Source organism: Scyliorhinus canicula, chromosome 19 (assembly GCF_902713615.1).
Source record: "Scyliorhinus canicula chromosome 19, sScyCan1.1, whole genome shotgun sequence".
NCBI classification, from domain to species: domain Eukaryota; kingdom Metazoa; phylum Chordata; class Chondrichthyes; order Carcharhiniformes; family Scyliorhinidae; genus Scyliorhinus; species Scyliorhinus canicula.
This window is the reverse complement of record NC_052164.1, coordinates 99,344,606-99,372,597: the sequence shown is the minus strand read 5'-3', so window position 1 is coordinate 99,372,597 and position 27,992 is coordinate 99,344,606. Positions and strand designations below refer to the sequence as shown.

General features: G+C 48.5%; 1 protein-coding gene across 2 annotated transcripts; it reads right to left on the bottom strand.

The window, feature by feature from the left end:
* On the bottom strand, positions 1-27,779 carry scn2b (sodium channel, voltage-gated, type II, beta). Of its 2 annotated transcripts, XM_038779172.1 has the most exons (5): positions 27,287-27,680; positions 9,757-9,923; positions 8,580-8,790; positions 3,830-4,025; positions 1-3,176 (listed from the first exon to the last, which is right to left on the bottom strand). In XM_038779172.1, exons 1-5 carry the CDS (start codon positions 27,561-27,563, stop codon positions 3,167-3,169), a joined length of 861 nt encoding a protein of 286 aa, XP_038635100.1. In that variant the 5' UTR covers positions 27,564-27,680; the 3' UTR covers positions 1-3,166. The 2 variants fall into 2 exon arrangements, with proteins under 2 accessions (XP_038635100.1, XP_038635101.1); XM_038779173.1 differs by lacking the exon at positions 1-3,176 and having other exon boundaries at positions 3,826-4,025; positions 27,287-27,779.
* Between the last annotated feature and the right edge of the window lie 213 nt (positions 27,780-27,992).

Genomic DNA, 27,992 nt, shown 5'->3' with positions numbered 1-27,992 from the left:
TTTCAGTCACATTTACTTTATTTTTAAATGTGTTACAACAAACAGATATCCAGTACCCCTGACATTCACCTCATATAGCGTGGCAGTACTGACAACCTCCCCAAGGGGGAATACACCATGAAAAAGATATAAAAACAGTATCATTTCTCAAATACTTTAACTCCTTTCTAAATTGTTCCGCAAAACGTTCTTGAAAGTTTGCAATGAGTCAGTGTGTGCTTGATGTGTGCAGGAGGATGTCTCCTGGGGACTATTTGGAGAGTAATTAGAAACTAGCTCTGTTGCAATTCATTTGCAATAACAAGAAGGCACAGGGATAGCAGTAGGGGGTTCATTACTGCGCAGCAACTGGGAGATTAAATTCTTTCAGAGAAATAAGGAACCAGGAGTCCCTTGTTTATCAAGTGAAGCTTCCTCCTGGATTGCCCTGGTGCCTTTGGGGGTTAAAGGATAATTTCCTGGACATATTCGCCAGCTAAATCCAGGAGCAAGAAAATCACTGTGTTAATAATGGTGTGCATTTCCTTGAAACACTTTCCTTGGTTATAAAAGTATTGAAATGGGTGGGGGAATAAAAGTTGCTGGCTCTTTAGTCAAGAATTATCCATTTCGGCAACAAAGAATCTGTTTGCTTTACCATGGGAAGAGAGGAGCCAGGTGAGGATGGATCTGTTGGACAAATAATGGCACAAACAAGGGTGGGGGTGGTGGGGGCAGTTGGGGGGTCACAAAATCGTTCCAGTTCAGAAGGAGGCCTCTCGGCCCGTCGTTTCGGTGCTGATCTCTGAAAGAGCAATGCACCAGATGCTTGCCATTCCCCCCACGCTTTCCCCCTAACCCTGCACACTCGGCCTTTTCAGATATTGATCCAATTCTCCTTAGAATGCCTCAATTGAACCTGCCTCCATCGCACTCTCGGGTAGTATATTCCACAACTTAACTGGTACTTGTTGCGTGAACCTTGGTTTCCATTTCCTACTCATTCACTCGTGGAAATAATCTTTCTCTGTTTACTGACAGTAAGGTATCCAGGTTTCACATGCTCCTTCACTGAACGTCCTCTCTCAGTTCTACACCTATTCACCATCTTTTTGCTGCTGCTTTTGGAGATGTTGGTCCTCATAGACCCATTTCCTCGCTTCAGAGTCTCCATTCCTCTGTCTCCCCAAGCCGGAAAATTATCGAGTCTCCCTGGGCCCCTTCCTCTCCCAGCCCCCATTCGGCCTCCCTCTCCCCTGAGCTCCCATTGCCTAATTTCTTTGTCCTTGAGTCCCTATTTCCCACTCTTTGTTCCCCCCTGTCTGATTTCAGAACCACACTGCCCCTTTGGCTGGATATGGCGCTCTGCGGCAGATGGCAATGAGCAGGAGCTGGATGGCGAGCTGCGTGCGAAAGGCTAGGAAATTATTCTGTTTAAAATTAATACAGTTTAATCTGGTTCTGCCTCCCATTTTTGGGGTAACAAATAGTCTTTATATACGGTATCTCACAGATCAGAAGGGGAACCCCTCATCAGTCCTGGAGGACTGGAAATCCTACTTAAAACCACATATAGGCCCTGATGATTAGGTTAATAGATTTACACCATTTGATGGCCATGCAGTGCCTTCTGGCTTTGAGACATAGAATCACACTCAAATCATACAGTAACAAATGTTGTCCTTTAAGTGCAAAAATAGTTCCCCTCATTCCAGTCCTATTTCTCTGTAAAAATTACCCATGTGTTTGGAACAAGAAATTGGCTGTTGCTCCCTCTTCTAAGGGAGGGAGACATTAGAAGGTAAATTGAGGCGGCCATTTTACAATCACCACACCTAAACCTCAATTTTCAGACTTCCCTAGTTCTTAAATTAACAAAGTAATTGGACAAAAAGAACAGTGCCCTGGTGTGTTCAAAACCTGCTGAACAGACCAATGGAGGCACTGGGTTCTCCCAAGTTTTTATGGCGGATGCTGCGGCATTTTTGTAAACAATATTAATACTGATGTCAATTTTAACCTGATCCACAGCCTGGGACCAGAAAGATTGGATGCACAGCAACAGAGGAACAGGAAGAGGCAATTTAGCCCCTTGACCCTCTTCAATTATTCATGGCTGATCTACGAACTCTATACATCTGCCGTTGGCCCAAATTCCTCAACACATTTTGCGTACAAAAGCCTATCGGTCTCAGATTGAAAAGTAACAATTGATCTAGCATTAATTGGCATTTGCAGAAGAGAGTTCCAAACTTCCACCATCCAGTGTGTGCGGAATGACTTCCTAATTTCAGCCCTGACAGGTTTGACTTTGATATTTTGACTCAATCATAGACTGCCCAAGAAGTGAAAGTAGTTTCTCTCTATCTAACCTACCTATTTGCCTTAATACCTTGAGAAATTTGATAAGATCACCCCTCAATCTTCTAAATTTCAGGAAATACAGTTCTACTCTGTGCGATCTCTCCTTGTGGTTCAACCCTTAGTGTCCTGAAGTATCATTCTGTGACATCTACATCGTACCCTCTCCAAGAGCAACATATCCAGCCCAGAAACACTCACACCACCTCAGGTGTGATCAAACCAGGGCTTTGTACAGCTGAAGCATAACTTCTATTCGTTGTAATCTGCTTCTCTAGATATGAAGGCCAACATTTCCATTCGCCTTTTTTGTCAGTTTTTCTATCTTAGAAAGTAGTGCTGACTTTACAGCCCACCTGGTTTTACTGCCTATTGAGATTAATGGAGGATAATATTGAGTGGGATGTAAAACCAGCTTTGCACCTGGTGGGAATCCCACCTGCTGAGTAGGTTAAAATCACCTCACCAAAAAATAAGAAAGCCATGCAGCAGTCAGCCTGGGTGTGCACTATTAAAACATGCACAATTAACATCCCTAGTTAGAATTCACCACACTATTATGATACAGCGATGGTGTGAAGCTTGTGCGCATGTTGTGTGCTGCCATGTTTTAGCGGTACACCTATGCACGGTTGGGAGGTATGATGACATGCATGACGAAGCTAGCACAGCAGAATCTTCTCAGCACTCATGTGGAATATGAAGAGGCAATGGCTTGAGCACAGAGACAAATCGTTAATATCCCGCAAAGCACGAAGCCCAACAGTTCTCGCCAGAGACAGATCATCTTCAGCCTCAACCTTTTCTCATTGTTCTTGCTGTTCGTTTAGTGTTGCCTGCAAAAACGGAAAAATAATTGGAGCAAAAATTGTACGTGAACTTGAAACTCAAAGGCATGGATCTAAATCCCCCAGTAATTCAGTTTGTGTTAGGTTTCCTGTGTCTTCCACTCTGCTTCCTGATCTCTCAGGTTTAGCATCATTGTTCGTCTTTGCCAAAGGAAGGAATGAGCAAGAGTATGTTGGTCTGGCACTTTTCACATCAAACTCCTGCAAACAGCAACAATGGCCAAACTATTTTCTTGTCACGTTGTTTGAGGGAAAAGTACAGATCCGGGTCAATGGGGAAAGTTCCCTCTATTCATTGAATTAATGCCCCTGGGATCTTTAATGTCCTTCTGAGATAGAAGACGGTCCCTGAGACTTTCCAGCCTCACCGGAGTGGCAGATGTGGCAATCCATTTACATCCCCCTTGACCTCCGTGGGGCTGGACGATCCCACCAGTGGGAGGGGCCAGAAAATCAGACCGAGGATCTCGGTTTAACATCTCATCCAGCTGGCTGTACCTCTGACAGTGCAGCACCCCCTCAGGGCTGCAGTGGGAGGGTCAGCCCAGGTTTTGTACCTAAGTCTCTGAAATGGGTCTCGAACCCACAAACCGTGCGACTCAGAGGTGAGAGTGGCTGGCCCCATCGACAGAAATCCTTACCTTCCATCTTCTTCCTGATTGCCTTCACCATCCGTTTTTCCTTCCTCTTCGGTTTTCTGATCTTCGGATTGGTGATCTTGTTTCTTTTTCCTCCTCACACATTTCACAATCACTAGGATCAGAATCACCACAGCCAGAAACCCCCCGACTGACGCTCCTATAATCACAGCGACCGTGGAGTCACGTTCAGGGGCAACTGAAAGAGAAACATCACACAGTGAGGAGTTGTCGTCGTCACGTATGGAGGGAATTTCGTGCAAAGTGCATGCTTTCGGAGGGAAGAAACTGAACGTAGCAACAACAGGAATTCTATTACATGTTTAGCTAAGGGCATTCCATCGCCCATGTTGCGCCCAGTAGTATGCCCGTTGGAAATGTCATCATGTGACTCCTCACAGTGACTATTTGTGCCAAATTGTGGTGTGTTCCATGCTGTAGAATGGGCCTCCAAAAAATGGAATTGCGATCAATGTTTCCTGATCTGATTGTAACCTCAACTTCACATTTCTGCCACCCCAAGAACCTTTCACCCCCGTGCCAATCAAAAATATATCCAGCTTAGCTTTGAAGACTCTGCTTCCTCTGCCTTTTCAGGACAGAAGTTGTGCTGAGAGAAAAAAATTCTCCTCAACCTCATAGAATTCCTACAGTGCAGAAGGAGTCCATTTGGCCCATTGAGTCTGCACCAACCCTTTGAAAGAGCACCCCACCTAGGCCCACTCCCCCGCAAACCCCTAACCCCTCCTAACCTTTGAACACTAAGGGAGAATTGAGCATGACTAGTCCACCTAACCTGCACACCTTTGGACTGTGGGAGGAAACCGGAGCACCTGGAGGAAACCCACGCGGACACGAGGAGAAGGTGCAAACTCCACAAAGGCAGTCACTGGAGGCCGGAATTGAACCCTGGTGATGTGAGGCAGCAGTGCTAATCACTGCACCACTGTGCCGCCCACGGTGCATTGTCTTATATGTGAGACCCCTTATTTTTAAACAGTGACCCTTGGTTCTAGATTCTTCAACAAGAGGAAACATCCTCTCCACATCCACCCTGTCAAGACACCTCAGGATCCGAAAGGTTTCAGTGAAGTTGCCCCATACTCTTCTAAACCCCAGTGAATACAAACCTAACCTCTCCGGCCTTTCCTCATAAGACAACCCGGCCATTCCTGGTGTTAGTCTAGTGAACCTTCTCTGAACAGCTTCTAACACATTTACATCTTTCCTTAAATAAGGAGACCAATACTGTACACAGTACTCCAGATGTGGTCTCACCAATGGGGGCAGCACAGTAGCATTGTGGAGAGCACAATTGCTTCACAGCTCCAGGGTCCCAGGTTCGATTCCGGCTTGGGTCACTGTCTGTGCGGAGTCTGCACATCCTCCCCGTATCTGCGTGGGTTTCCTCCAGTTTCCTCCCACAATCCAAAGATGTGCAGGTTAGGTGGATTGGCCATGATAAATTGCCCTTAGTGTCCAAAATTGCCCTTAGTATTGGGTGGGGGTACTGGGTTATGGGGATAGGGTGGAGGTGTTGACCGTGGGTAGGGTGCTCTTTCCGGGAACCGGTGCAGACTCGATGGGCCGAATGGCCTCCTTCTGCACTGTAAAGTCTATGATCTATGATAAGTCGAGCACAGCCCTTTGTGTATTCAAAAGTATTTGGCAGAAACACACATTGAGATGAAAATACTGAGCAGAGCAAAATGAAATGAGAGCGAGCATTGAAATTGGGGCCACGTGCCACCTGTCATTTACCGTCTTAAATATAGTCAAATGTCCCAAGGTGCTTCACAGAAGCGTATGACTTAGAAACCTTTGAACCTGATCTATCCGATATTAATAAGATCATGGCTGATCTGACTGTGGTTAGGACTCCAATTTCCTGTCTGCCCTCCCTTGTCTATCAAAAATCTTGCGTAACTCAACGGTGAGTCTCCACTGCTTGGCGGGGCAGAAAATTGTCGATCGGAATTTGATACCAAGGCGCATGAAGAGATATCAGGGCAGATGACTGAAAGCTTGGTCAAAGTGGTAGATTTTAAGCCACATCTTAAAGAAGGAGGGAGAGGTAGCGGCGTTTAGGGAGGGAATTCCAGAATCTATGGCCGAGACAGCCGAGAGCACAACCACCAATGCTGGAGTGAAGGAAATCAGGAAAACATAAGGGGCCAGAATTGGAGGGGTGCAGAAATCTCAAAGGGCTTCAGGGATAGAGGAGATTACAGAGATGGGAAGGGATTGCAAAGACAGGGATGAGAATATTAAACTGAAGGCATTGCCAGACCAGGAACCAGTGCAGTTCAATGAGCATGGGGGTGATGGATAAAAGAGACTTTTCATAGAATTTACAGTGCAGAAGGAGGCCATTCGGCCCATCGAGTCTGCACCGGCTCTTGGAAAGAGCACCCTACCCAAGGTCAACACCTCCACCCTATCCCCATAACCCAGTAACCCCACCCAACACTAAGGGCAATTTTGGACACGAAGGGCAATTTATCATGGCCAATCCACCTAACCTGCACATCTTTGGACTGTGGGAGGAAACCGGAGCACCCGGAGGAAACCCACGCAGACACGGGGAGGATGTGCAGACTCCGCACAGACAGTGACCCAAGCCGGAATCGAACCTGGGACCCTGGAGCTGTTAAGCAATTGTGCTATCCACAATGCTACCGTGCTGACTTGGTGTGGGTTAGGACATGTGCCGCAGAGATTTGGATGGTGGATGTTGGGAGTCTGGCCAGGAGAGCTTTGAGCAACCAAGATGTAACCCATTTCATCTTGAAGTCACCCAGAAGAGGAAACCTTCCTCCAAACATACAAGACCCTGAGGGGGCTTGACAGGGTAGATGGTGAGGGGTTTTCACTTGTGGGAGAGTCTGGAACAAGGGGACATCGCTACACGATAAAGGGATGGTCATTTAAACTGAGATGCGCAGAAATGTCTCTCGCGGAGGGTGGTGAAGCTTTGGAATTCTCTGCCCGGCCCGAGGGGGGGGGGGGGGGGGGGGGGGGGGTGTGTGGAGGCTGGATAATTAGAAGTATTTAAAGTAGAGGTGGAGAAATATTTGACAGATGGAGGAATAGAGGGCTCTGGGGAAATGGCATATTAGGGTTAGAGAGAGAGCTTGGATCAGCCAGGATCAGATTGAATGATGGGACAGGCTGGATGGACCTGGTGGCCTATCCTGCTTCGTATTCTTGTCCTTGTGCCCAATTAGTGAGGGGGAAAGGCAGGCTCCATTCCCAGAGGTCATTTTCTCATCCTCCTGCCAAACTTTGTTTTTTTATTGAGGCATTTATAATTTTAACATTTCAACATATTAATATTCTAAATAACAGAGCGGTCCGACACACGCAAAAACACGAAAGTAACATACCCAACTTCCCTCCGCACTAAATTCTAGGTACCCATATACTAGATTCCCTGCCCTTATTATCCACTTCTATGCCTCACCTTCCACCCCTCCCTCCAATTCCCCTCCTCCTGCTGACAGTCAGTTTTCCTTAAAGAAGTTGATGAACGGCTGACACCACCCAGTGAAGCCCTGAATTGAACCCCTTAAGGCAAACGTAACCTTCTCTAGCCTGAGAAACCTGCCATGTTGCTGACCCACACCCCTGACTTTGGAGGCTCCGAGTCCCTCCATTCCAGCAAAATCCATCTCTGGGCCGCCAGGGAGGCAAAGGCCTTTCTTCCCCCCTGGGCTCCCGGATCTTCTGACACTCCAAATATTGCCACCTCTGCACTCGGTGTAACCCTCCCTTCCAGGACCTCTACCACGACTTCTGAGAATCCCCTCAGCTTCAGCCACGCCCAAAACAAATGTACATGATTTGCCGGACTTCCCCCACACCTCCCACACCTGTCCTCAACCTCCTCAAAAAACCTACTCATCCGGACCACAGTCATATGAGCCCTGTGGCCCACCTTGAACTGGATCAGGCTAAGCTTGGCACACGGCGAGGTCCTTCTTGCATCGTCCAACTTCCAACTTCCCTCCCAACTCGTTCTCCCACTTCCTCTTCACCTCCCCAATTGGGACCCCTTCCCACTCCATCAGTTCCTTATATATTTCCGAGACCTCCCCTCCCCAACTCCTGTTTTAGACATCACCTTATCTTATAGTATCCTTAGAGGCGGCGAGAGAAAATTGAAACCTGTCTCCGGAGAAAGTCCCGTACCTGCAGGTTTCGAAATCCGTTCCCCCCGCCGGCAACTCAAACTCCTCCTCTCGCTCCTCCATGCTCGGGAACCCCTCCTCAATGAAGAGATTCTCAAACTTCACAATCCCCCCCCCCCCCCCCATTGCCACCTCCTAAAGTCTCCATCCAGCACCCCCCAGAGCGATCAGTGGTTGTCACAGATAGGTGATCACACCAACGCCCCCTCCAGTCTCATATGTTGCCTCCATTGCCCCCAGACTCTCAGGGCTGCCACTACCACTGGGCTTGTGGAGTACCGAGCCGGTGAGAATGGCAAAGATGCCGTTAACAGAGCCTCCAGAATCGTGCCCCTACAAGATGCCACCTCTACCCGCTCTCCTGCCAAACTTCACCTGTGCTGCTTCATGGAAGGACTATAAACAACTCACTCCTTGTTGGGTTGGATGTTCACATGTTTTAATTTTCTTTGTCTCTTCAAGAATCATTCAACCAATTCTAAAATGCACTAAATCTAAATTTAGCCTAGATTAGTCAGTGGACGTGGGGGAGAGCTCCAGACAACAATATTATTATACAATACCTTCCGTGACCACTCGCAGGTAGATTAATCCCCATCCATTGTGTCTGTCCGGAGGGTTTAACACAGAACAGTTATAAAAGCCTTCATCACTGAGCTGGATGTCGTGAATCGTGAGAGAGACATCATTCTTGACGAGGTTCCCTGACCACTCTACCCTGCCTGAAAAGTGTTCATTTTTGTGGATGACGACCTTGTGCCGGAACTGGACAAACTATGGGGAAAGAAAAAGAGAGAGAAAGGCTAAATTTTGTGCAGGACGTTTGTTAAAACTCATCGATTTGTCTCTTCTCGAAGTCTTTTTCTAACTCAACACTTTTAACTGACCTAATACAAAACTCGGCTACCCGTCCGCTAACTCACATCAGTTCCTGTTCATCCACCAGGCCTTTGCCCGCTGACATACACTGGCTTCCAGTCAGGCAATAAAAAAACCCTGATTTTCTTGTTTTCAAATTCCTCCAAGGCCTCGCACTTTCTATCCCTGTAATCTCCTCTGGCCCTGTAGCTTCCTGAAATCTCAGTGCTCCTTCAATTCTGGTCTATTGAACATTCACAAATTTAATTGCCCCATCACTGATGGCCGTGCTTTCAGCTGTGTGGGCCCTGATATCTGGAATTCTCTCTCCAAGCGTCTTCACCTCTCTACCTCCTGCTTCTATTTCAGGATGCTCCTTAAAACGTACTTGTCTGAACAAGACCTTGGTCGTTTGTCATGACATTTCCTTGTAATAATAATCTTTATTGTTACCAGTAGGCTGACATTAACACTGCAATGAAATTACTGTGAAAATCCCCCAGTCGCCACATTCCGACGCCTCTTCGGGTACACTGAGGGAGAACTCAGAATTCATAATTCACCTAACAGCAAGTCTTTCGGGACTTGCTCTGGTTTCCTCCCAAAAGTCCCGAAAGATTCGCTGTTCGGTGAATTAGACATTCTGAATTCTCCCTCTGTGCACCCGAACAGGTGCCGGAGTGTGGCAACTAGGGGATTTTCACATACCGTCACTGCAGTGTTAGTGTAAGCTTATTTGTGACACTAATAAAGATTATTATTATTATTATTCAAAGACTTTGGAGAGACAAGGGAGGTTAGTGTTTGCAAAGAGACACTCTTCCAAAACGAAGCACCTTGCACCTCCCAATTAAACCATGAATCGAAAAGTAAAACACTTACCAGATCGTGAGGGCATTCCTCACATTCCGAATAAGTCCAATTTAAAAAGAAACGCTTCTCATTGACCTCATAGCAAGAGTTGAAGGTGCAGGTCAGTTTGGCCGAAGTGCCATTCAGCTTGACGACATACGGTTGGACCGTTACTTCCATACTGGAGCCAAGGTGGACTAAAAGGATTGGGGATGGCGTGAAAAAAAACACTGTCAGTAACCAAAGTATTGAAAATGCCTGATGGCCTGTTCCATATCTGTAAAATAAGGACAGTTTTCTAATTCCCGAGAACGGAATTTGAGATTCAAGCTAGTTAATGAAGTATGGATGTTCTTTCAAATTTGGAGGTATAAAAATTTAAGTATCCCAACTGGATCCAGTCTTAAATTCTGATCCTGAAGCCCAGGCCTTATTGCACGTCTCCTGGTCCATCAAGGAGAACACCAACAAAGGCATCACTCACTCAGCATGTGCTCTAACCAACATAGTCAGGGATGATAACACCCACCCACTCCACCCTGGTACAGGGGGGATTGATGGTGAGCCTCCTGCTTTACAAAAAGTCACAAAGCTAACAACACACCCCCCCCCCCCCCGTTCAGAAGTAGCCGCAATGACAGGAGACCAGTTATAATTTGTAAGGTACCGTTAATGTAACAAAGGGTACAGACGTGCTTCACAGGATTAGCTACCACGTTAAATTTGACACTGGGGGATTATTAGGACAGGCAGACGGAAGCTTGACATTAAGGAAGCTCTTAAGGAACATCATTGAAAGCGGGGAGAGAGTTTTAGTGACACCAGCCTGTTTAAATGGTTCCTGTTCATAAGACCACCCTCCTTAAGCAGGGTCCTGATAAGAGAACTCCCTATTAATAAGCTGCATCAATGGCAGATCCTTCTCTTCAATTGCCCAGACTGCACTAGTTTCAGTGCTGCTATCATCATGCAGTTGTGCCTTTACCCTCTGCAGCTCTATTTGCATATTGCTGTGTTGTAAAGCTCTGTTAAAAAAAAAAATCTATATTTCCAAACACTGCATCAATCAGAGGGCGATGCAGCTGGACTCGTGTGCTGACTCTGCAAGACTGTTACTGAATAATACTAAGTTGGGCCTGTCCCAGGGGATGCTGCAAAGGATTCCGTTCCAAAAGAAACAGGACAACGAATCGCATCCTGCCTGCCAGTGTGCACAGGTTCATTTGCTGCACTCCAATAGACAGAGCATCAGAAAGGATCTTTTCTTTCTCTCCGGGAGAAGTTAGAAAGAGGTTCCTGCATTGCTTGATGCTCAGTTACCCCCTAAAGATAGCAAAGGATTGCAGGACTTGGGGAACTGGAACCACGCCATCTGTGAAGGTTACTGCTGAGAAGTGAAAACGGCCTCAATCAGCTGGGTGTTGGAGCCCGCCGTTCTGGAGAAGGTGAATTCGCAGCAGACAGCCCTGGTACAAAAAATCTTTTGGCTAACTCAAGGAGGAAAGGTGGTGGTCTGAAGGGGAGCGTTAAAGACCTTGGATAACGTTCCAGTCAGATTTAGGAGTATGGAGGTGGCCGAGGGTTAGGGAAAATTGCTTTTTTTTTCCAGGAAAGTGCAAAAGGCTCTCATTACAATGCTGCAGCTCCCCAGGGTGAATGGACAAGAAGGAGAGCAACTCATCATGACTGAATGATACATGAAAAAGCATCAAATCCCATCATTCGCCCCCCATCCGTACAGACGAGACCAGGGAGGAATGAGTTAAAATTGGTGAATCAGAAACCCTTCTTCCCAAACCTGAAAGCCAGTTGACCTCATTTTGCTCCTTATTCTGTCTGTTCAGCCTCAGTGAAAAACTGGAGAGAGTTGAAAGAATCAATTTCTCTCTTGCCTGTCTGGTTAAATAGACGGACAGAGAGGTTGCTCAACTAAGGTAAGTAGAGAAATATCAATTAAAGGGTTAACAAATGGCTTGGTCTTGTTGCAGTAATCTATTGATCGACAATCGGCGGGCAACGTCTCCCACTGGCATTTGCTCATGCATTTGTTTTACAGAGTGTCCATACAGAGAGAGACTGACTCCGAGAGAGAGAATTACAGTAAAGAAACTTGGTCGATATTGTAGAGGGAGCTTCACTCTGTATCTAACCCAGTGCTGTACCTGTCCTGGGAGTGTTTGATGGGGACGGTGTAGATGGAGCTTTACTCTGTATCTAACCCAGTGCTGTACCTGTCCTGGGAGTGTTTGATGGAGACAGTGTAGAGGGATCTTTACTCTGCATCTAATCCCGTGCTGTACCTGTGTTGGGAGTGTTTGGTGGGGACAGTATAGAGGGAGCTTTACTCTGTATCTAACCCCGTGCTGTACCTGCCCTGAGAGTGTTTGATGGGGACAGTATAGAGGGAGCTTTACTCTGTATCTAACCCCGTGATGTACCTGTCCTGGGAGTGTTTGATGGGGACAATGTAGAGGGAGCTTTACTCTGTACCTAACCACTTGCTGTACCTGTGTTGGGAGTGTTTGATGGGGACAGTGTAGAGGGAGCTTAACTCTGTATCTAGCCCCATAAGACCATAAGACCATAGGAGCAGAATTAGGCCACTTGGCACATCGAGTCTGCTCCGCCATTCAATCATGGCTGACATTTTCTCATCCCCATTCTCCTGCCTTCTCCCCATAACCCCTATCCCCTTATTAATTAAGAACCTATCTATCTCTGTCTTAAAGACACTCAGTGAATTGGCCTCCACAGCCTTCTGCAGCAAAGCGTTCCCCAGATTCACCACTGACAAAATTCCTCCTCATCTCTGTTTTCAAGGATCGTTCCTTTGATCTGAGATGGTGTCCTCTGGTTCTAGTTTTTCCTACAATTGGAAACATCCTCTCCATGTCCACTCTATCCAGGCCTCACAGTATCCTGTAAGTTTCAATAAGATCCCCTCTCATCCTGCTAAACGCCAACGAGTACAGACCCAGAGTCGTCAAACGTTACTCATACGACAAGTTCTTCATTCCAGGGATCATTCTTGTGAACCTCCTCTGGACCCTTTCCAAGGCCAGCACATCCTTCCTTAGATACGGGGCTCAAAACTGCTCACAATACTCCAAATGGGGTCTGACCAGAGCCTTATACAGCCTCAGAAGTACATCCCTGGTCTTGTATTCTAGCCCTCTCGACATGAATGCTAACATTGCATTTACCTTCTTAACTGCCGACTGAACCTGCAAGAGAATCATGAACAAGGACTCCCAAGTCCCTTTGTGCTTCTGCTTTCCGAAGCATTTCCCCATTTAGAAAATAGTCTATGCCTGGATTCCTCCTTCCAAAGTGCATAACCTCACACTTTTCCACATTGTATTTCATTTGCCACTTCATTGCCCACTCTCCTAGCCTGTCCAAGTCCTTCTGCAGCCCCCTTGCTTCCTCAATACTACCTGTCCCTCTCCAGATCTTTGTATCGTTGTATCATTCGTAAGTGCAGGATTATGCTGCGGCCAGACGCCAAGAGACAGTGTAGCTTCACTCTGTATCTAACCCCGTGCTGTGCCTGTCCTGGGAGTGTTTGATGGGGACAGTGTAGAGGGAGCTTTACTCTGTATCTAAAGCTGTGCTGTGCCTGCCCTGGGAGTGTTTGATGGGGACAGTGTAGAGGGAGCTTTACTCTGTATCTAACCCCGTGCTGTCCCTGTCCTGGGAGTGTTTGATGGGGACAGTGTAGAGGGAGCTTTACTCTGTGTCTAACCCCGTGCTGTCCCTGTCCTGGGAGTGTTTGATGGGGACATTGCAGAGGGAGCTTCACTCTGTATCTAAAGCTGTGCTGTACCTGTCCTGGGAGTGTTTGATGGGGACAGTGCAGAGAGAGCTTTACTCTGTATCTAACCCCATGCTGTACCTGTCCTGGGAGTGTTTGATGGGGACAGTGCAGAGGGAGCTTCACTCTGTATCTAAAGCTGTGCTGTACCTGTCCTGGGAGTGTTTGATGGGGATAGTGTAGAGGGAGCTTTACTCTGTATCTAACCCGTGCTGTACCTGTCCTGGGAGTGTTTGATGGGGATAGTGTAGAGGGAGCTTTACTCTGTATCTAACCCGTGCTGTACCTGTCCTGGGAGTGTTTGATGGGGACAGTGTAGAAGGAGCTTTACTCTGTATCTAACCCCGTGCTGTACCTGTCCTGGGAGTGTTTGATGGGGACAGTGTAGAGGGAGCTTTACTCTGTATCTAACCCCGTGCTGTACCTGTCCTGGGAGTGTTTGATAGGGACAGTGTAGAGGGAGCTTTACTCTGTATCTAACCCCGTGCTGTAGGTCCTGGGAGTGTTTGATGGGGACAGTGTAGAGGGAGCTTTACTCTGTATCTAACCCCGTGCTGTACCTGTCCTGGGAGTGTTTGATAGGGACAGTGTAGAGGGAGCTTTACTCTGTATCTAACCCCGTGCTGTACCTGTCCTGGGAGTGTTTGATGGGGACAGTGTAGAGGGAGCTTTACTCTGTATCTAAAGCTGTGCTGTGCCTGCCCTGGGAGTGTTTGATGGGGACAGTGTAGAGGGAGCTTTACTCTGTATCTAACCCCGTGCTGTCCCTGTCCTGGGAGTGTTTGATGGGGACAGTGTAGAGGGAGCTTTACTCTGTATCTAAAGCTGTGCTGTACCTGTCCTGGGAGTGTTTGATGGGGACAGTGTAGAGGGAGCTTTACTCTGTATCTAACCCCGTGCTGTCCCTGTCCTGGGAGTGTTTGATGGGGACAGTGTAGAGGGAGCTTTACTCTGTGTCTAACCCCGTGCTGTCCCTGTCCTGGGAGTGTTTGATGGGGACATTGCAGAGGGAGCTTCACTCTGTATCTAAAGCTGTGCTGTACCTGTCCTGGGAGTGTTTGATGGGGACAGTGCAGAGAGAGCTTTACTCTGTATCTAACCCCATGCTGTACCTGTCCTGGGAGTGTTTGATGGGGACAGTGCAGAGGGAGCTTCACTCTGTATCTAAAGCTGTGCTGTACCTGTCCTGGGAGTGTTTGATGGGGATAGTGTAGAGGGAGCTTTACTCTGTATCTAACCCGTGCTGTACCTGTCCTGGGAGTGTTTGATGGGGATAGTGTAGAGGGAGCTTTACTCTGTATCTAACCCGTGCTGTACCTGTCCTGGGAGTGTTTGATGGGGACAGTGTAGAAGGAGCTTTACTCTGTATCTAACCCCGTGCTGTACCTGTCCTGGGAGTGTTTGATGGGGACAGTGTAGAGGGAGCTTTACTCTGTATCTAACCCCGTGCTGTACCTGTCCTGGGAGTGTTTGATAGGGACAGTGTAGAGGGAGCTTTACTCTGTATCTAACCCCGTGCTGTAGGTCCTGGGAGTGTTTGATGGGGACAGTGTAGAGGGAGCTTTACTCTGTATCTAACCCCGTGCTGTACCTGTCCTGGGAGTGTTTGATAGGGACAGTGTAGAGGGAGCTTTACTCTGTATCTAACCCCGTGCTGTACCTGTCCTGGGAGTGTTTGATGGGGACAGTGTAGAGGGAGCTTTACTCTGTGTCTAACCCCGTGCTGTACCTGCCCTGGGAGTGTTTGATGGGGATAGTATAGAGGGAGCTTTACTCTGTATCTAACCCCGTGCTGTCCCTGTCCTGGGAGTGTTTGATGGGGACAGTGTAGAGGGAGCTTTACTCTGTGTCTAACCCCGTGCTGTACCTGCCCTGGGAGTGTTTGATGGGGATAGTATAGAGGGAGCTTTACTCTGTATCTAACCCTGTGCTGTAGGTCCTGGGAGTGCTTGATCGGGAGAGTGCAGAGGGTGGTTTACTCTGTATTTAACCACATTCTGTACCTGTCCTGGGAGTATTTGATGGGGACAGTGTACCCTGTATCTAACATTGTCTCACAAAATATTCACAACACAAAAGTAGGGCAGGCTTTGTGTGCTGCTCATACCGGGATTGGTGCTCCACACCAGCCTTTGTTCATCCTACATCAGCTAACCCAATCAGAATAACCTTGTATTTTTTTCTCGCGCAGCTGTTTATCGAGGTTCCTCTTAACTGTGTCTAAATTATGCATCTCATCAGTCCCGGTGATAGCGAGATCCACATTCACATCAACCTCTGTTGTATATTTATGGCCTCATCTTCTGATCTTCCCCACAGGTGTTAATATATTTTCTACATCCCATGCTACCCCTTTCCTCATATTAAACATGTAACACTCGTCTCTCTGCCCTGGTAAGGTTTGATGGGGATTTAAATTGGTTTTCAACCAATGAAAATGTATTCTTAAAATGTAAAGCTCTCAATTCCAAAGTAGACACTATCCACTGGGAGCTGGATATATAGAATTAATAGTAGCCTTCAAAAGGGGATTGGAAAGTACCTGAAGGAGAATACAAATTGAACCAATCTGGGGAAATGAAGTGGAATAGGACTATAATGATGTAGAGAAGGCTGAAGGGAAATGCAATATAGATTTATTTACAAGTATTTCTAATGGTTTGCAGAACGCAGCATCTCACACCCAGTGCCATATTGCTGGGAGGACTTACCTCAGCAGACCGTGAGCAGGGCCTGCTTTTAACCTCTGTTCATAATGAACCCCAGGTGGTAGGCCTCTACCTGTGGGGCTCGTACTCCACAAGTCCCATGAAGAGATCAATGAAGGCTCGCCCATGGGTCTCATGGGGGTTATGGCAGGGACTAACTAGATTGCTCTTTTTTAAAAAATGTTTTATTCTCCTCCTTTTTCACATTTTCTCCCAAATTTACACCCACCAACAATAAACAATAATCAGTAACAAATATGTCAATCCCCATATCAATAACAACAATCCCATCCTCCCACCAAACCCGCATGTTCACACAAACGAGCAACAAAAAGGAATCAGGAATCTCCCATAGTCACCAATAACAGACACCGCTCCCCTCCCCCCAGCCCTCCCACCCACCCCCCCCAACTAATGTTCCATGTTATCCAGTTCCTGAAAGTACACAATGAATAATGCCCATGAATTGTAGAACCCCTCCATCCTTCCCCTCAGTTCAAACTTAACCTTCTCAAGAGTCAAGAATTCCAACAAGTCCCCCCCGCCACGCCAGGGCACAGGGTGGAGAGGCTGCTCTCCAACCCATCAGGATCCGCCTTCGGGCGATCAACGAGGCGAAGGCTACAACATCTGCCTCCGCACCCGTTTCCAACCCCGGCTGGTCCGACATCCCGAATATGGCCTCCCGGGGACCCGGGTCCAGTTTCACATGCACCACTTTAGAAATTACCCTAAAAACCTCCTTCCAGTAATCCTCTAGCTTTGGACAGGACAGAAATATATGAACGTGATTAGCGGCCCCCATCTGCAACGTTCACACACATCTTCTACTCCTTCAAAGAATCGGCTCATCCTCGCCCTCGTGAGGTGTGCTCTATATACCACCTTCAGCTGTATCAGCCCCAAACTCGCGCACGAGATGGAGGCATTCACTCTCCAGAGCACCTCACACCAGACCCCCTCCTCCATATCCTCTCCCAACTCTTCCTCCCACTTTGCTTTGATCCCTTCCAGTGGTAACTAGATTGCTCTTTAAAATGGTTGCCATATATTCGACGGAACGAATGGCCTCTTTCTGATTTCTACTATTCTATTACCCTATTGGATGGTTCAGATGGAGCTTCATTCTCTATCTTAGTGCACCTTCCATGGACACCTGTCACGGGGTAAATGTGGAGCGAGTGTTACAAAGGGGGTGAGCGAGTGGACGGGGGTAGAGTGTGTGAGACTGAGGAAGGAAGTGAGTGGCTGTGTAGAATGGAGAGTGCAGCTGGGGGAGGGAGTGAGCAAGTGCTGATGATGGAGCGAGGGAGGGCAAGTAGGTCCCGGATGAAGTGAACCTGGAGAGGGAATGAGGGTGGGTGAGGGATCGAGGGAGGGTGTGAGAGTGGTGGAGGGAGTGAAAGTTTAGGGAAAGGAGATAGTGGCATTGTGGTGGTAATGACACTGGGCTGGTAATCTCAAGGCCCAGGATAATGCTCTTGGGGACATTTGTTTAAAGCCCAACAAGGCAACTGGTGGAACCGGCTGGGTTTTTACAACAATCGACAATGGTTTCATGGTCATCATTAGATTGTTCATTACAGATTTTTGTTGAATTCAAATGTCACTATCTACCATGGTGGGATTTGAACTTAGACCCTAGGGTCCCCAGGGATCTCTGGATCCCTAGTCCAGTGACAATACCACTACTACCTCCCCATGCATCATTCAATTAGCCATATTTACGTGTGAGAATGCATAATGACTGGCAACAGGATATTCCACTGTGGGGGCATCACCAAGCTAGATCGCATCTTGGAGCAAAGCCATTCATTCTTTGAGTAGGAGAAAGCTCAGTGGATTGCTTTTTTTAACTTTCATTAATGTAGAGATGCTTAGATCAGTGGTTGCTGCTCCAACTGTGCCACACTAGCCAATTCCTTGGGTAGGCACAGAGGGGTGAGATACAGCGTAACGTGCTGACCCAGGCTGGCTCAAAAAATGCTTCAAATTCAACCTTCCCATCTTTGTACTGAAATCCCTCCATGGCCTCCCTGTCTCTGTAAATTCCTCTAGCCCCGTAACTCTCCCAGATATCTGATTTCCTTCAACTCTGGCCTCTTGCATGCTTCTGATTTTTGTATGTTGACCATTGATGATCGTGGCTTCAGCTGTCAGGGTCCAAAACCCCGGAATACCCTCCTACTTAACCACGTTCTGTTCCTGTCCTACCCCCTCTCTTCTTGTAAGAAGCCTAAAATTAACAGATTTGAACAGGTTTTTGGTCACATGTCCTAATACCTTCACCTGGGGCTGGTTTAGCTCACTGAGCTAAATCGCTGGCTTTTTAAAAAAGCAGACCAAGCAGGCCAGCAGCACGGTTCAATTCCCGTACCAGCCTCCCCGGATTGGCGCCGGAATGCGGCGACTAGGGGCTTTTCACAGTAACTTAATTGAAGCCTACTCGTGACAATAAGCGATTTTCATTTTCATTTCACCTTTGATTTTGCGTCAACATTCATGAATAATCTCCTTGGATGTTTTATCAGAGACTATATAAAGGCAAATTGTTGTTGCTAAATGCAATAAAATGTACCACAGGTTTCCCCTGACGTATATTGTCATTCAATAGCTCCATCAGCAAGGGTGGCTGGTGTAGAATTGAAGAATGGCCCAGTTTCTAACCTGTGTTGTAAGTAAACTGGAGAATGTGATGACAGTGAAGAAGATTAGGGCAGCTTCAATCCCCTCACAGAGTGCTGAGTGTGTGCAACAGAGAAATTGTTGGTCAGAGGGATATCCTCAGAAAGGAAATGGATGACCATTGATGAAATGAAATGAAAATTAGGGTCTTTTAAAATTAGGCATTTAGTGATCAATCTCAAATCTGTCAAAGTTCAAAGATTTAAATATTTGTCATTTGCTCTCCTCCTGGGCGTAATCTGATCTATGGATAGGTTGACCATTGATTGGTTAGGCCAGCATTTATTGCCCATTCCTAGTCGCCCTTCAGGAGGTGGTGGTGAGTTGTCTTCTTGAACCGCTGCAGTCCTTGAGGTGTAGGTACAACCACTGTGCGGTTAGGGAGGGAGTTCCAGGATGTTGCCCCAGCGACAGTGAAGGAACGGCCGATATATTCGCAAGTCAGGGTGGTGAATGACTTGGAGGGGAACCTCCGCGGCTCTTATCCTTCTAGATGGTAGTAGTTGTGGGTTTGGAAGGGGCTGCCTAAGGAACCTTGGTGAGTTACTGCAGTGCATCTTGTAGATGGCACACACGGCTGCCACTTTTCGTCAGTGGTGGAGGGTTTGAATGTTTGTGGAAGGGGAAACAATCAAGTGGGCTGCTTTGACCTGGATGGTGTTGAGCTTTTTGAGTGTTGTTGGAGCTGCACTCATCCAGGCAAGTGGAGAGCATTCCATTACACTCCTGACTTGTGCCTTGTAGATGGTGGACAGGCTTGGGGGGGGTCAGGTGAGTTACTCGCCGTAGGATTCCTAGCCTTTGACCTGCTCTGGTAGCAACAGTATTAATGTGGCTAGTCCAGTTCAGTTTCTGATCAATGGTAACCCCCAGGATGTTGATTGTGGGGGAACCAGCGATGGTAATGCCATTGAATGTCGATATCACTGGGTCAGGTAAGTTAGGTTAAGGGAGTTACTGAAGGTTAGAGAAATGAAAATGAAAATCGCATATTGTCACGAGTAGGCTTCAATGAAGTTACTGTGAAAAGCCCCTAGTCGCCACATTCCGGCGCCTGTCCGGGGAGGCTGGTACGGGAATTGAACCGTGCTGCTGGCCTGCTTTAAAAGCCAGTGATTTAGCCCAGTGAGCTAAACCAGCCCCTCCATACGTCCATACGTCAGACTACGCCCAGGAGGAGAGTAAATGACAAATATTTAAATCTTTGAACTTTGAAAGATTTGAGATGGATCACTAAATGCCTAATTAGAATATTGCTGAAAAGAGAAACATGTCGAAGCTTTCCAGCTTGCACTCATCTGGACAAACTTAAAAATGCCAAATTTATACTCCAAGGTGCTGACTGGTTGGCAAGTCAACTCTGATTACCTGATTGGGAGCTTGAGGAGTTTAAGTTCCTTGGTGCTTTTTCCATGGCAATGCTTCAGCCAATGAAAACCCTATTCTCCTGTAGTATGCACTGCTGTGATCGTTTGAAATTTGGCATTCTTGTGTTTGTCCTGTTCTGTGCAAGACGGAAAGCTTTCTCTTTTCAGCTTCATTCAGGCTGTGTATTACCAAGTGACAGTTTAAATGCCTAATTCTTATTCTGAGTGTTCTTGCGTTTGTACAAGATTTATCTATCAGAACTGCAATCGAGAAAATATTCTACTCCAATAATTGATACAAAAACTAACATTTGCTGTTGAAAATAGAAATTTGGGTTTGTTTTCAAATTTGATTATTTAGTTATGAAAATTTGCAACATGGATTGTAACATTTTGCTCTAATTTTTATTTACCACCAGAAAAAAAACGTAATCACCAGGGCAGCACGGCAGCACAGTGGTTAGCACAATTGCTTCACAGCTTCAGGATCCCAGGTTCAATTCCTGGCTTGGGTCACTGTCTGTGTGGAGTCTGCATGTTCTCCCTGTGCATGCGTGGATTTCCTCCCACAGTCCAAAAAATGTGCAGGTTAGGTGGATGAGCTATGCTAAATTGTCCTTAGTGTCCAAAAAAGGCTAGGTGATGTTACTGGGATGGGGTGGAAGCACGGGCTTAACTGGGGTGCTCTTTCCAAGGGCCGCTGCAGACTCGATGGGCCAAGTGGCCTTATTCTGCACTGTAAATTCTATGATTCTATGATTAATTTCCCATCCATCATTTCCCTGAGCAAGAAGGGAGCTGCGCAGCTCCTGATGAAGATGATGTTCCCACGATAGTGATTATTCAACCTTAAATGTAATTCATATTTATTTCAAACTTAACAGTGTATCAGGAATTGGTAGTCATGATATTCAGAGTTGCAACTACTCATCCAGTCCACCAGATGGAGATGGTATTAACTTCTTGGAGAAGTCTGTATTTCTATAGGCACGATTAGCATAGTACAATTAGCAGCACGGTAGCACGGTGAACAAAGAACAAGAACAAAGAAAAGTACAGCACAGGAACAGGCCCTTCGGCCCTCCAAGCCCGTGCCAACCATGGTTAGTGGTTAGCACTGTTGCTTCACAGTGCCTGGGTCCCAGGTTCGATTCCTGCCGTGGGTCACTGTCTGTGCGGAGTCTGCACGTCCTCCCCGTGTCTGCGTGGGTTTCCTCCGGGTGCTCCGGTTTCCTCCCACAAGTCCCAAAAGACGTGCTGTTAGGTAATTTGGACATTCTGAATTCTCCCTCTGTGTACCCGAACAGGCGCCGGAATGTGGCGACTAGGGGCTTTTCACAGTAACTTCATTTGAAGCCTACTTATGACAATAAGCGATTATTATCATAGATTGGAAAATGTTGATGTACTGAGATATGGGTGTCCCAGTGCATCTTCACTGAAATCAAACATGCAGGGATAGCAAGACGATGGGGGGGTAAATGGGATGTTGGTCTTCGTTGCAAATGGACTTGAGTACAGAAGCAAGAATGTCATACTGCTGCTGTACAGGGCCTTGGTGAGATCACATCTGGAGTAAATGTGCAGTTTTGGCCTCTTTATCTAAGAAAGGATATACTTGTCATAGAGGGAGAGCAATGAAGGTTCACCAGACTGACTCCTGGGATTGTCATATGAGGAGAGATTGGGTCGACTGCGCCTGTATTCACTGGAATTTAGAAGAATGAGCGGGGGTCTAATTGAAACATAGAACATTCCGACAGAGCTAGACAGACTGGATGCAGGAATCGTGATTCCTCTGGCTGGGGGGGGGGGGGGGGGGGCGGGGGGGGGGGGGGGGGTCGGGAATATGGGGTCGCAGTCTCAGGATCTGGAGTTGGCCATTTAAGGCTGAGGTGGGGACAAACATCTTCACTCAGAGAGTGGTAAACCTGTAGAATACTACCATGAATGGCTGTGGAGGGCAAGTTTCTGAATATATTTGAGAAGGAAATAGATAGATTTCTAGACTCTAAGGCTGTGTCTCTCCCGCAATTGGCGGGATGGCCTGACGCCGGAGCCAAGAACGGCGCGAACCACTCCGGTATTGGGCCAACCGTAAGTTGCGGAATCCTCCGCACTTCCGGGGGCAAGGCCGGCGCCGGAGGGGTTGGCGACGCGCCAACTGTCGCCGAAAGGCCAGCGCATGCGCAGAACCACCAGCATGGTTCCGTGCATGCGCAGACCGTCTGCGTGTGTTCCTGCGAATGCGCGGGGGTTTCTTCTCTGCACCGACCATGGCGGAGCCCTACAGAGGCCAGCGGGAGGAGTGCCCCCAGGGCACAGGCCCGCCCGCAGATCGGTGGGCCCCGATCGCGGGCCAGGCCACTATATGGGTCCCCCCCGGGGCTGGATCCCCCCACGCCGCCCCCCCCCCCCCTCCGAGGACCACCCCAGCCGGCCTACCAGCCAGATCCCGCCGTGTGGGACCATGTCCATTTCACGCCGGTGGGACTGGCCAGGAACTGACGGCCGCTCGGCCCATCGGTGCTCAGAGAATTGCCGGGAGGGGCGCTGCCAACAGCTCTCGACAGGCGTAGCGTAAACCCTGCCCCTGCCCGAAAACTGGTGCCCAGAGAATACGGCAGCCGGCGTTGGAGCGGCGGGGCGGGATTCACGCCGCCTCCTGCGTTTCTCCGACCCGGCGGGGGGTCGGAGAATCCCGCCTTAAAGATGTAAAGAGGTATGGGGAAGAATGCTGAAGTATGGTGGTGGGATAGAGGATCAACATGATTACATTGGATGGCCCATTCCTGATTGTGTATTCGATGTTTATTTATTGAATGTGAGCCTCGCTGGCTAAGCCAGCATTTATTGCCCATCCCTAATTGCCCTTGAATCCACAATTGTCTTACTCGCGGTGAGAATGTTACTAGGCTGAGATTTGAGAATGAATAATACTCAATTCGATTTCCAGCTTTTTCACACGAGATTTCCAAGAGTATTGTACTTATATTTATATTTTTATATTGCTTCAGAATTTAGGCATTGACATTTAACAAACTTATAAAACCACGTAGGCTGATTTGGCTTTGTTTAGTCATGTCACTGGGTGACAATTGTTGGGGTAAATTTCATTGGGTAATTTTGCAGACGAACTAACTGATCAGTTGGGCAGAGCTTTTGACATCAGACAAGCCCCAGGCATGCAGTTTTCAATCACATGCTGACTACTCGGTGCTGGGATTGATGGACTTCAACAACAACCTTTACTTATATGGCATCCTTGACACTGTAGAACACCCCATGTCACTTCACTGGAGTGTAATCTGTCGACATTTGACATTGAGCTGCATAAAATTTTATTGAGACAGGTGACCAAAGCTCCATTCAATGAGGTTAGCTCAAAGGAGCATCTTAAAAGGAAGAAAGTGAGATAGAGAAGCAGAGACCTTCATAGAATCATAGAATTTACAGTGCAGAAGGAGGCCATTCGGCCCATCGAGTCTGCACCAGCTCTTGGAAAGAGCACCCTACCCAAGCCCACACCTCCACCCTATGCCCACAACCCAGCAACCCCACCCAACACTAATGCCTATTTTGGACACTAAGGGCAATTTAGCACGGCCAATCCACCTAACCTGCATATCTTTGGACTGTGGGAGGAAACCGGAGCACCCGGAGGAAACCCACGCACACAGGGGGAGGATGTGCAGACTCCGCACAGACAGTGACCCAAGCCGGGAATCGAACCTGGGACCCTGGCGCTGCGAAGCAATTGTGCTAACCACTGTGCTACCGTGCTGCCCACACACTGAGGGAGTGAATTCGAGAGTTTTAAGCTCCGGTGGCTGAAGGCATAGGCATCAATGTTGGAGCAATGGAAATGGGGTGTGCAAGAGGCCTGAATTGGAGGAGTACAAAAATCTCAAAGGATTGTGGTTCTGGAGGTGATTGCAGAGATGGTGAAGACCTAATTGGGAAGTTCAAAGTGATGAAGTGTTTTAACAATGGCAGCCGTCTGTACTATCTACAAGATGCACTGCAGGAACTCACCAACGCTATTTTGGTAACACCTTCAAAACACACGACCGCGACCGTCTGGAACAACACGGGCAGCAGATAGCCGCAAACACCACCACCGGGAATGTTCCTCTCCAAGTTACACACCATCCTGACTTGGAAATATATTGCCATTCCTTCACTGTCGCTGGGTCAAAATCCTAAAAACGTCCTCCCTGACAGCACTGTAGGTGTACTTACACCACAGGGATTGCAGCTGGTTCAAGAAGGCAGCTCACCACCACCTTCTCAAAGGGCAATTAGGGATTGTCAATAAATACTGGCCTGACCAGTGATGCCCACATCCTGTAAATTAATTTAAAAATTAGGGAATCAATGATTTTCGGTGGCGCGCCGTTCATGTGAGCATTCCCACTGGAGCCCCCCCCCACCCCCCCCCCCCCCCCTCTGGGAAATCCGCGGATGGCAGTGCGGTGCCAGTGGGAAAAGGCTGGAGAATTCCCATCACTATTCCCACTGGCAGATGGGTCAGTGACCAGGGCCGGGATTCTCCCCTACCCGGCGGGGCGGGGGGTCCCGGCGTAGCGGAGTGGCGCAACCACTCCGGCATCGGGCCTCCCCAAAAGGTGCGGAATTCTCCGCACCTTTAGGGGCTAGGCCCGCACCGGAATGGTTTCTGCTCCGCCGATGGCGTCAAAACCGGCGCCAACGGCCTTTGGCGCTACGCCACCCGTCGTCGGGGCTGGCCGAAAGGCCTTCGCCGGTCTGCGCATGCGCCGGTGTGTCAGCGGCCGCTGACGTCACCACTGGCGCATGTGCAGTAGGGGGGGTCTCTTCCACTTCTGCAATGGTGGAGGCCGCGGCAGCAGCGGAAGAAAAAGTGTGCCCCCACAGCACAGGCCCGCCCGCCGATCAGTGGGCCCCAGTCGCGGGCCAGGCCACCGTGGGGGCAACCCCCGGGGTCCGATCGGCCTGCGCCCCCCCCCCAGGACCCCGGGGGCCCGCTCGTGCCGCCAATCCCGCCGGCACCAGAGGTGATTTAAACCACGTCAGCGGGATTGGCCAGTCAGCGGCGGGACTTCGGCCCATCGTGGGCCGGAGAACCGCCGTGGGGGCCACGCCAATCGGCGGGGCATGATTCCCGGTCCCTCCGATTCCCGGGGAATTCCGGCCACGGCGGGGGTGGGATTTACGCCGGCCCCGGGCGATTCCCTGACCCTGCAGGGAGTCGGAGAATTCCGCTCCAGGTTTGTGACAATTAGCGAAAGAACTGGAGGAGAGATGAGGATAAATATTTAATGAAGGGACTTATCATCTGGAATGCGAGACTGGAAAGGGCAGTGAACATTTTTAACTGAAGCTTTTAAATGGGATTGGATGCAGAAAGAGAAGGGGAGTGGAACTAATTGGATAATTATTTCAAAGAGCCAGCATGGGTCGAATGGCCTTCTTCTGAGCTGTAAGATTCTATAATAATCATTCATAGAACATAGTGCAGAAGGAGGCCATTTGGCCCATCGAGTCTGCACCGACCCACCCAAGCCCTTACTTCCACCCTATCCCCATAACCCAATAACCCCTCCTAAACTTTTTGGTCACTAAGGGCAATTTATCATGGCCAATCCACCTAACCTGCACGTCTTTGGACTGTGGGAGGAAACCGGAGCACCCGGAGGAAACCCACGCAAACACGGGGAGAACGTGCAGACTCCGCACAGACAGTGACCCAGCGGGGAATCAAACCTGGGATCCTGGCGCTGTGAAGCCACAGTGCTAACCACTAGTGCTACCGTGCTGCCCACATTCGGTAGAATAGGAATATGGGATTAGTCATTTTGGTCTCCATTATTCTGTCTTTGTCGTTTTTTGTTCCCATTCTGCTGGGAGAATTGTGGTTCCTCTCTTGCTCCCTCTCGCAAGACCCAATGCCATAAATGGTGGATACTCTCAACTCTCCACGGAACTCTCCATCAGTCTCCAATCACTGAGTCAGGACCAGGCGTGATCCTTCCACAGGAGAATAGCGACCCTCCAGAACACTGGAGCAAGTTAGATAGGCGAGCGTGACAAAGGCTCTTTGTGGATTGCCCAGTGCACTTGTTGCCCTGGTCTTTTCTTCTTTCTATTACAAGCCCCCACTCCCTCCCTCCCAGGACCAGTTCTAAGGAAGAGTCTCAATATGATACATTAACCTGTCTCTCTCTCTCTCTCTCTCAGATATTGACCAGATGTGGTGCCTATTTCCAGCATTTTATTATTTCAAATTTCCATGGATTGGAATGTTTTTTTTCAATCCCCCCCCCCCCCCCCCAATTGAGAATTCTACCCACTCACACAAACATCCCCCCCCCCCCCCCCCACTCCCAATCCCACCCGGGAGGGAACATTAATTGGAGCCAGGCAAACGGTCAGAACTGGAGATGGGGGGGGGGGGGGGGGGAGATTCCTTTCCAACAGCAGCCGGCTGAAGTCCGTTTTCTTGAGGAAGGCGTGTGAAGATTTGTGAGCAGGGATACAACACATCTGAATGAAGAGGACATTTTGGCACAGCTTGTGGAGAGAGAGAGAGAGAGAGGGAGCAGACACTCCCTTTCTGCCTGGGAAATGTGTGTGCAATAATAAACCACAATATGCAGCCTGGGTGGGGGGGTCCACAAACAACAGCAAATCCAGATGATCTGTCTTCCCAAATACCAGCCTGGGTGTGGGTTAGAAACAATGCTGTGGGGGCAGCTGGTGTGAAGCTGGTCAGAAAATCCCAATTTGTCAAGCAGAGGGTCCTTCACACACAGGCAATCCAAGGTTTGATCCTTCTTCCCGTTATTTTCCCCCCTGTAACATGAATGACAAATGTGGCAACCTCTGCATTTTCTCTGATTCAGTCTCGATTCCTTCCCTCCCCCTCTTCCCTCTCCACCTTTGTCTCCCTTTTTCCATTTGCAATGAAAAATCTGGTTACAGTCACATCAATGCACCCCACTTACCCCAGCCGCTGGACAGAAAGGCTAGCCCCAGCAAGGCGAAATGTATCCGAGAGAGAGCCGCTCTGACCTGAAGTTTCATTGCGAATTTGCCGGAGATGGAGAGGGCGGAGGAGGAGGAGGAGGGGGGGCAGGTCCACGATCCTCTCCCAGGGCTGCCAGGCAGGCTGAGACAGGCTTTAACAGGGACAATCCTGCAATGGTTTTGTGCTGTGGTGGAGGGCTGGGCTGGGGGCGATGAGGGAGAGAAATAGATGGTGGTCGGGGGGTGTGAGAACATTCACCAGGGCGAAGGACGCCAGAACCATCAGCGAACTGGAGCTGCTGCTTCTGAGGGGAAGCCTCTGTTACTGGGCACCAGAATCCCTTGCCCCTCCACATCCCTACCCCCTTATTTGGGCTGTGAGGGATAGGCAGGAAATTGGACTTTTAAAGTGCGTTTTAGATGCCTGGCAGGAGAAGCTGGACATTGAGGATTGGAAGAATGAGCTGAGAGGGTGAGGTGCAGAGGGGGTAGAGGAGATTCATGTGGAGCTGGCAGTGAGCATGAATAATTCATGAAGGCCGCACCTTCTCAACCTTGACCCTTCCCCTGTAGTGACCCTCAGGGAGCCAGTCCTCACTCCCTGTCGAAGGGGGGAGCAGCCGATGGTCATCTGGTACGATGGCAACTTACTTTTACAGTGAGCATGGCAGAATCCTCCATTCT

Excerpts from the sequence above, each read along its gene's own strand:
- scn2b (XM_038779172.1), bottom strand. The coding sequence starts at position 27,563 with ATGTTCTCACACCCCCCGACCACCATCTATTTCTCTCCCTCATCGCCC. Across the intron at positions 8,791-9,756 it reads AGGAATGCCCTCACGATCTG|TTTGTCCAGTTCCGGCACAA; the intron begins GTAAGTGTTTTA and ends CTTTCCCCATAG. Across the intron at positions 4,026-8,579 it reads CCTGCGAGTGGTCACGGAAG|TTGCCCCTGAACGTGACTCC; the intron begins GTATTGTATAAT and ends TTTCTCTTTCAG.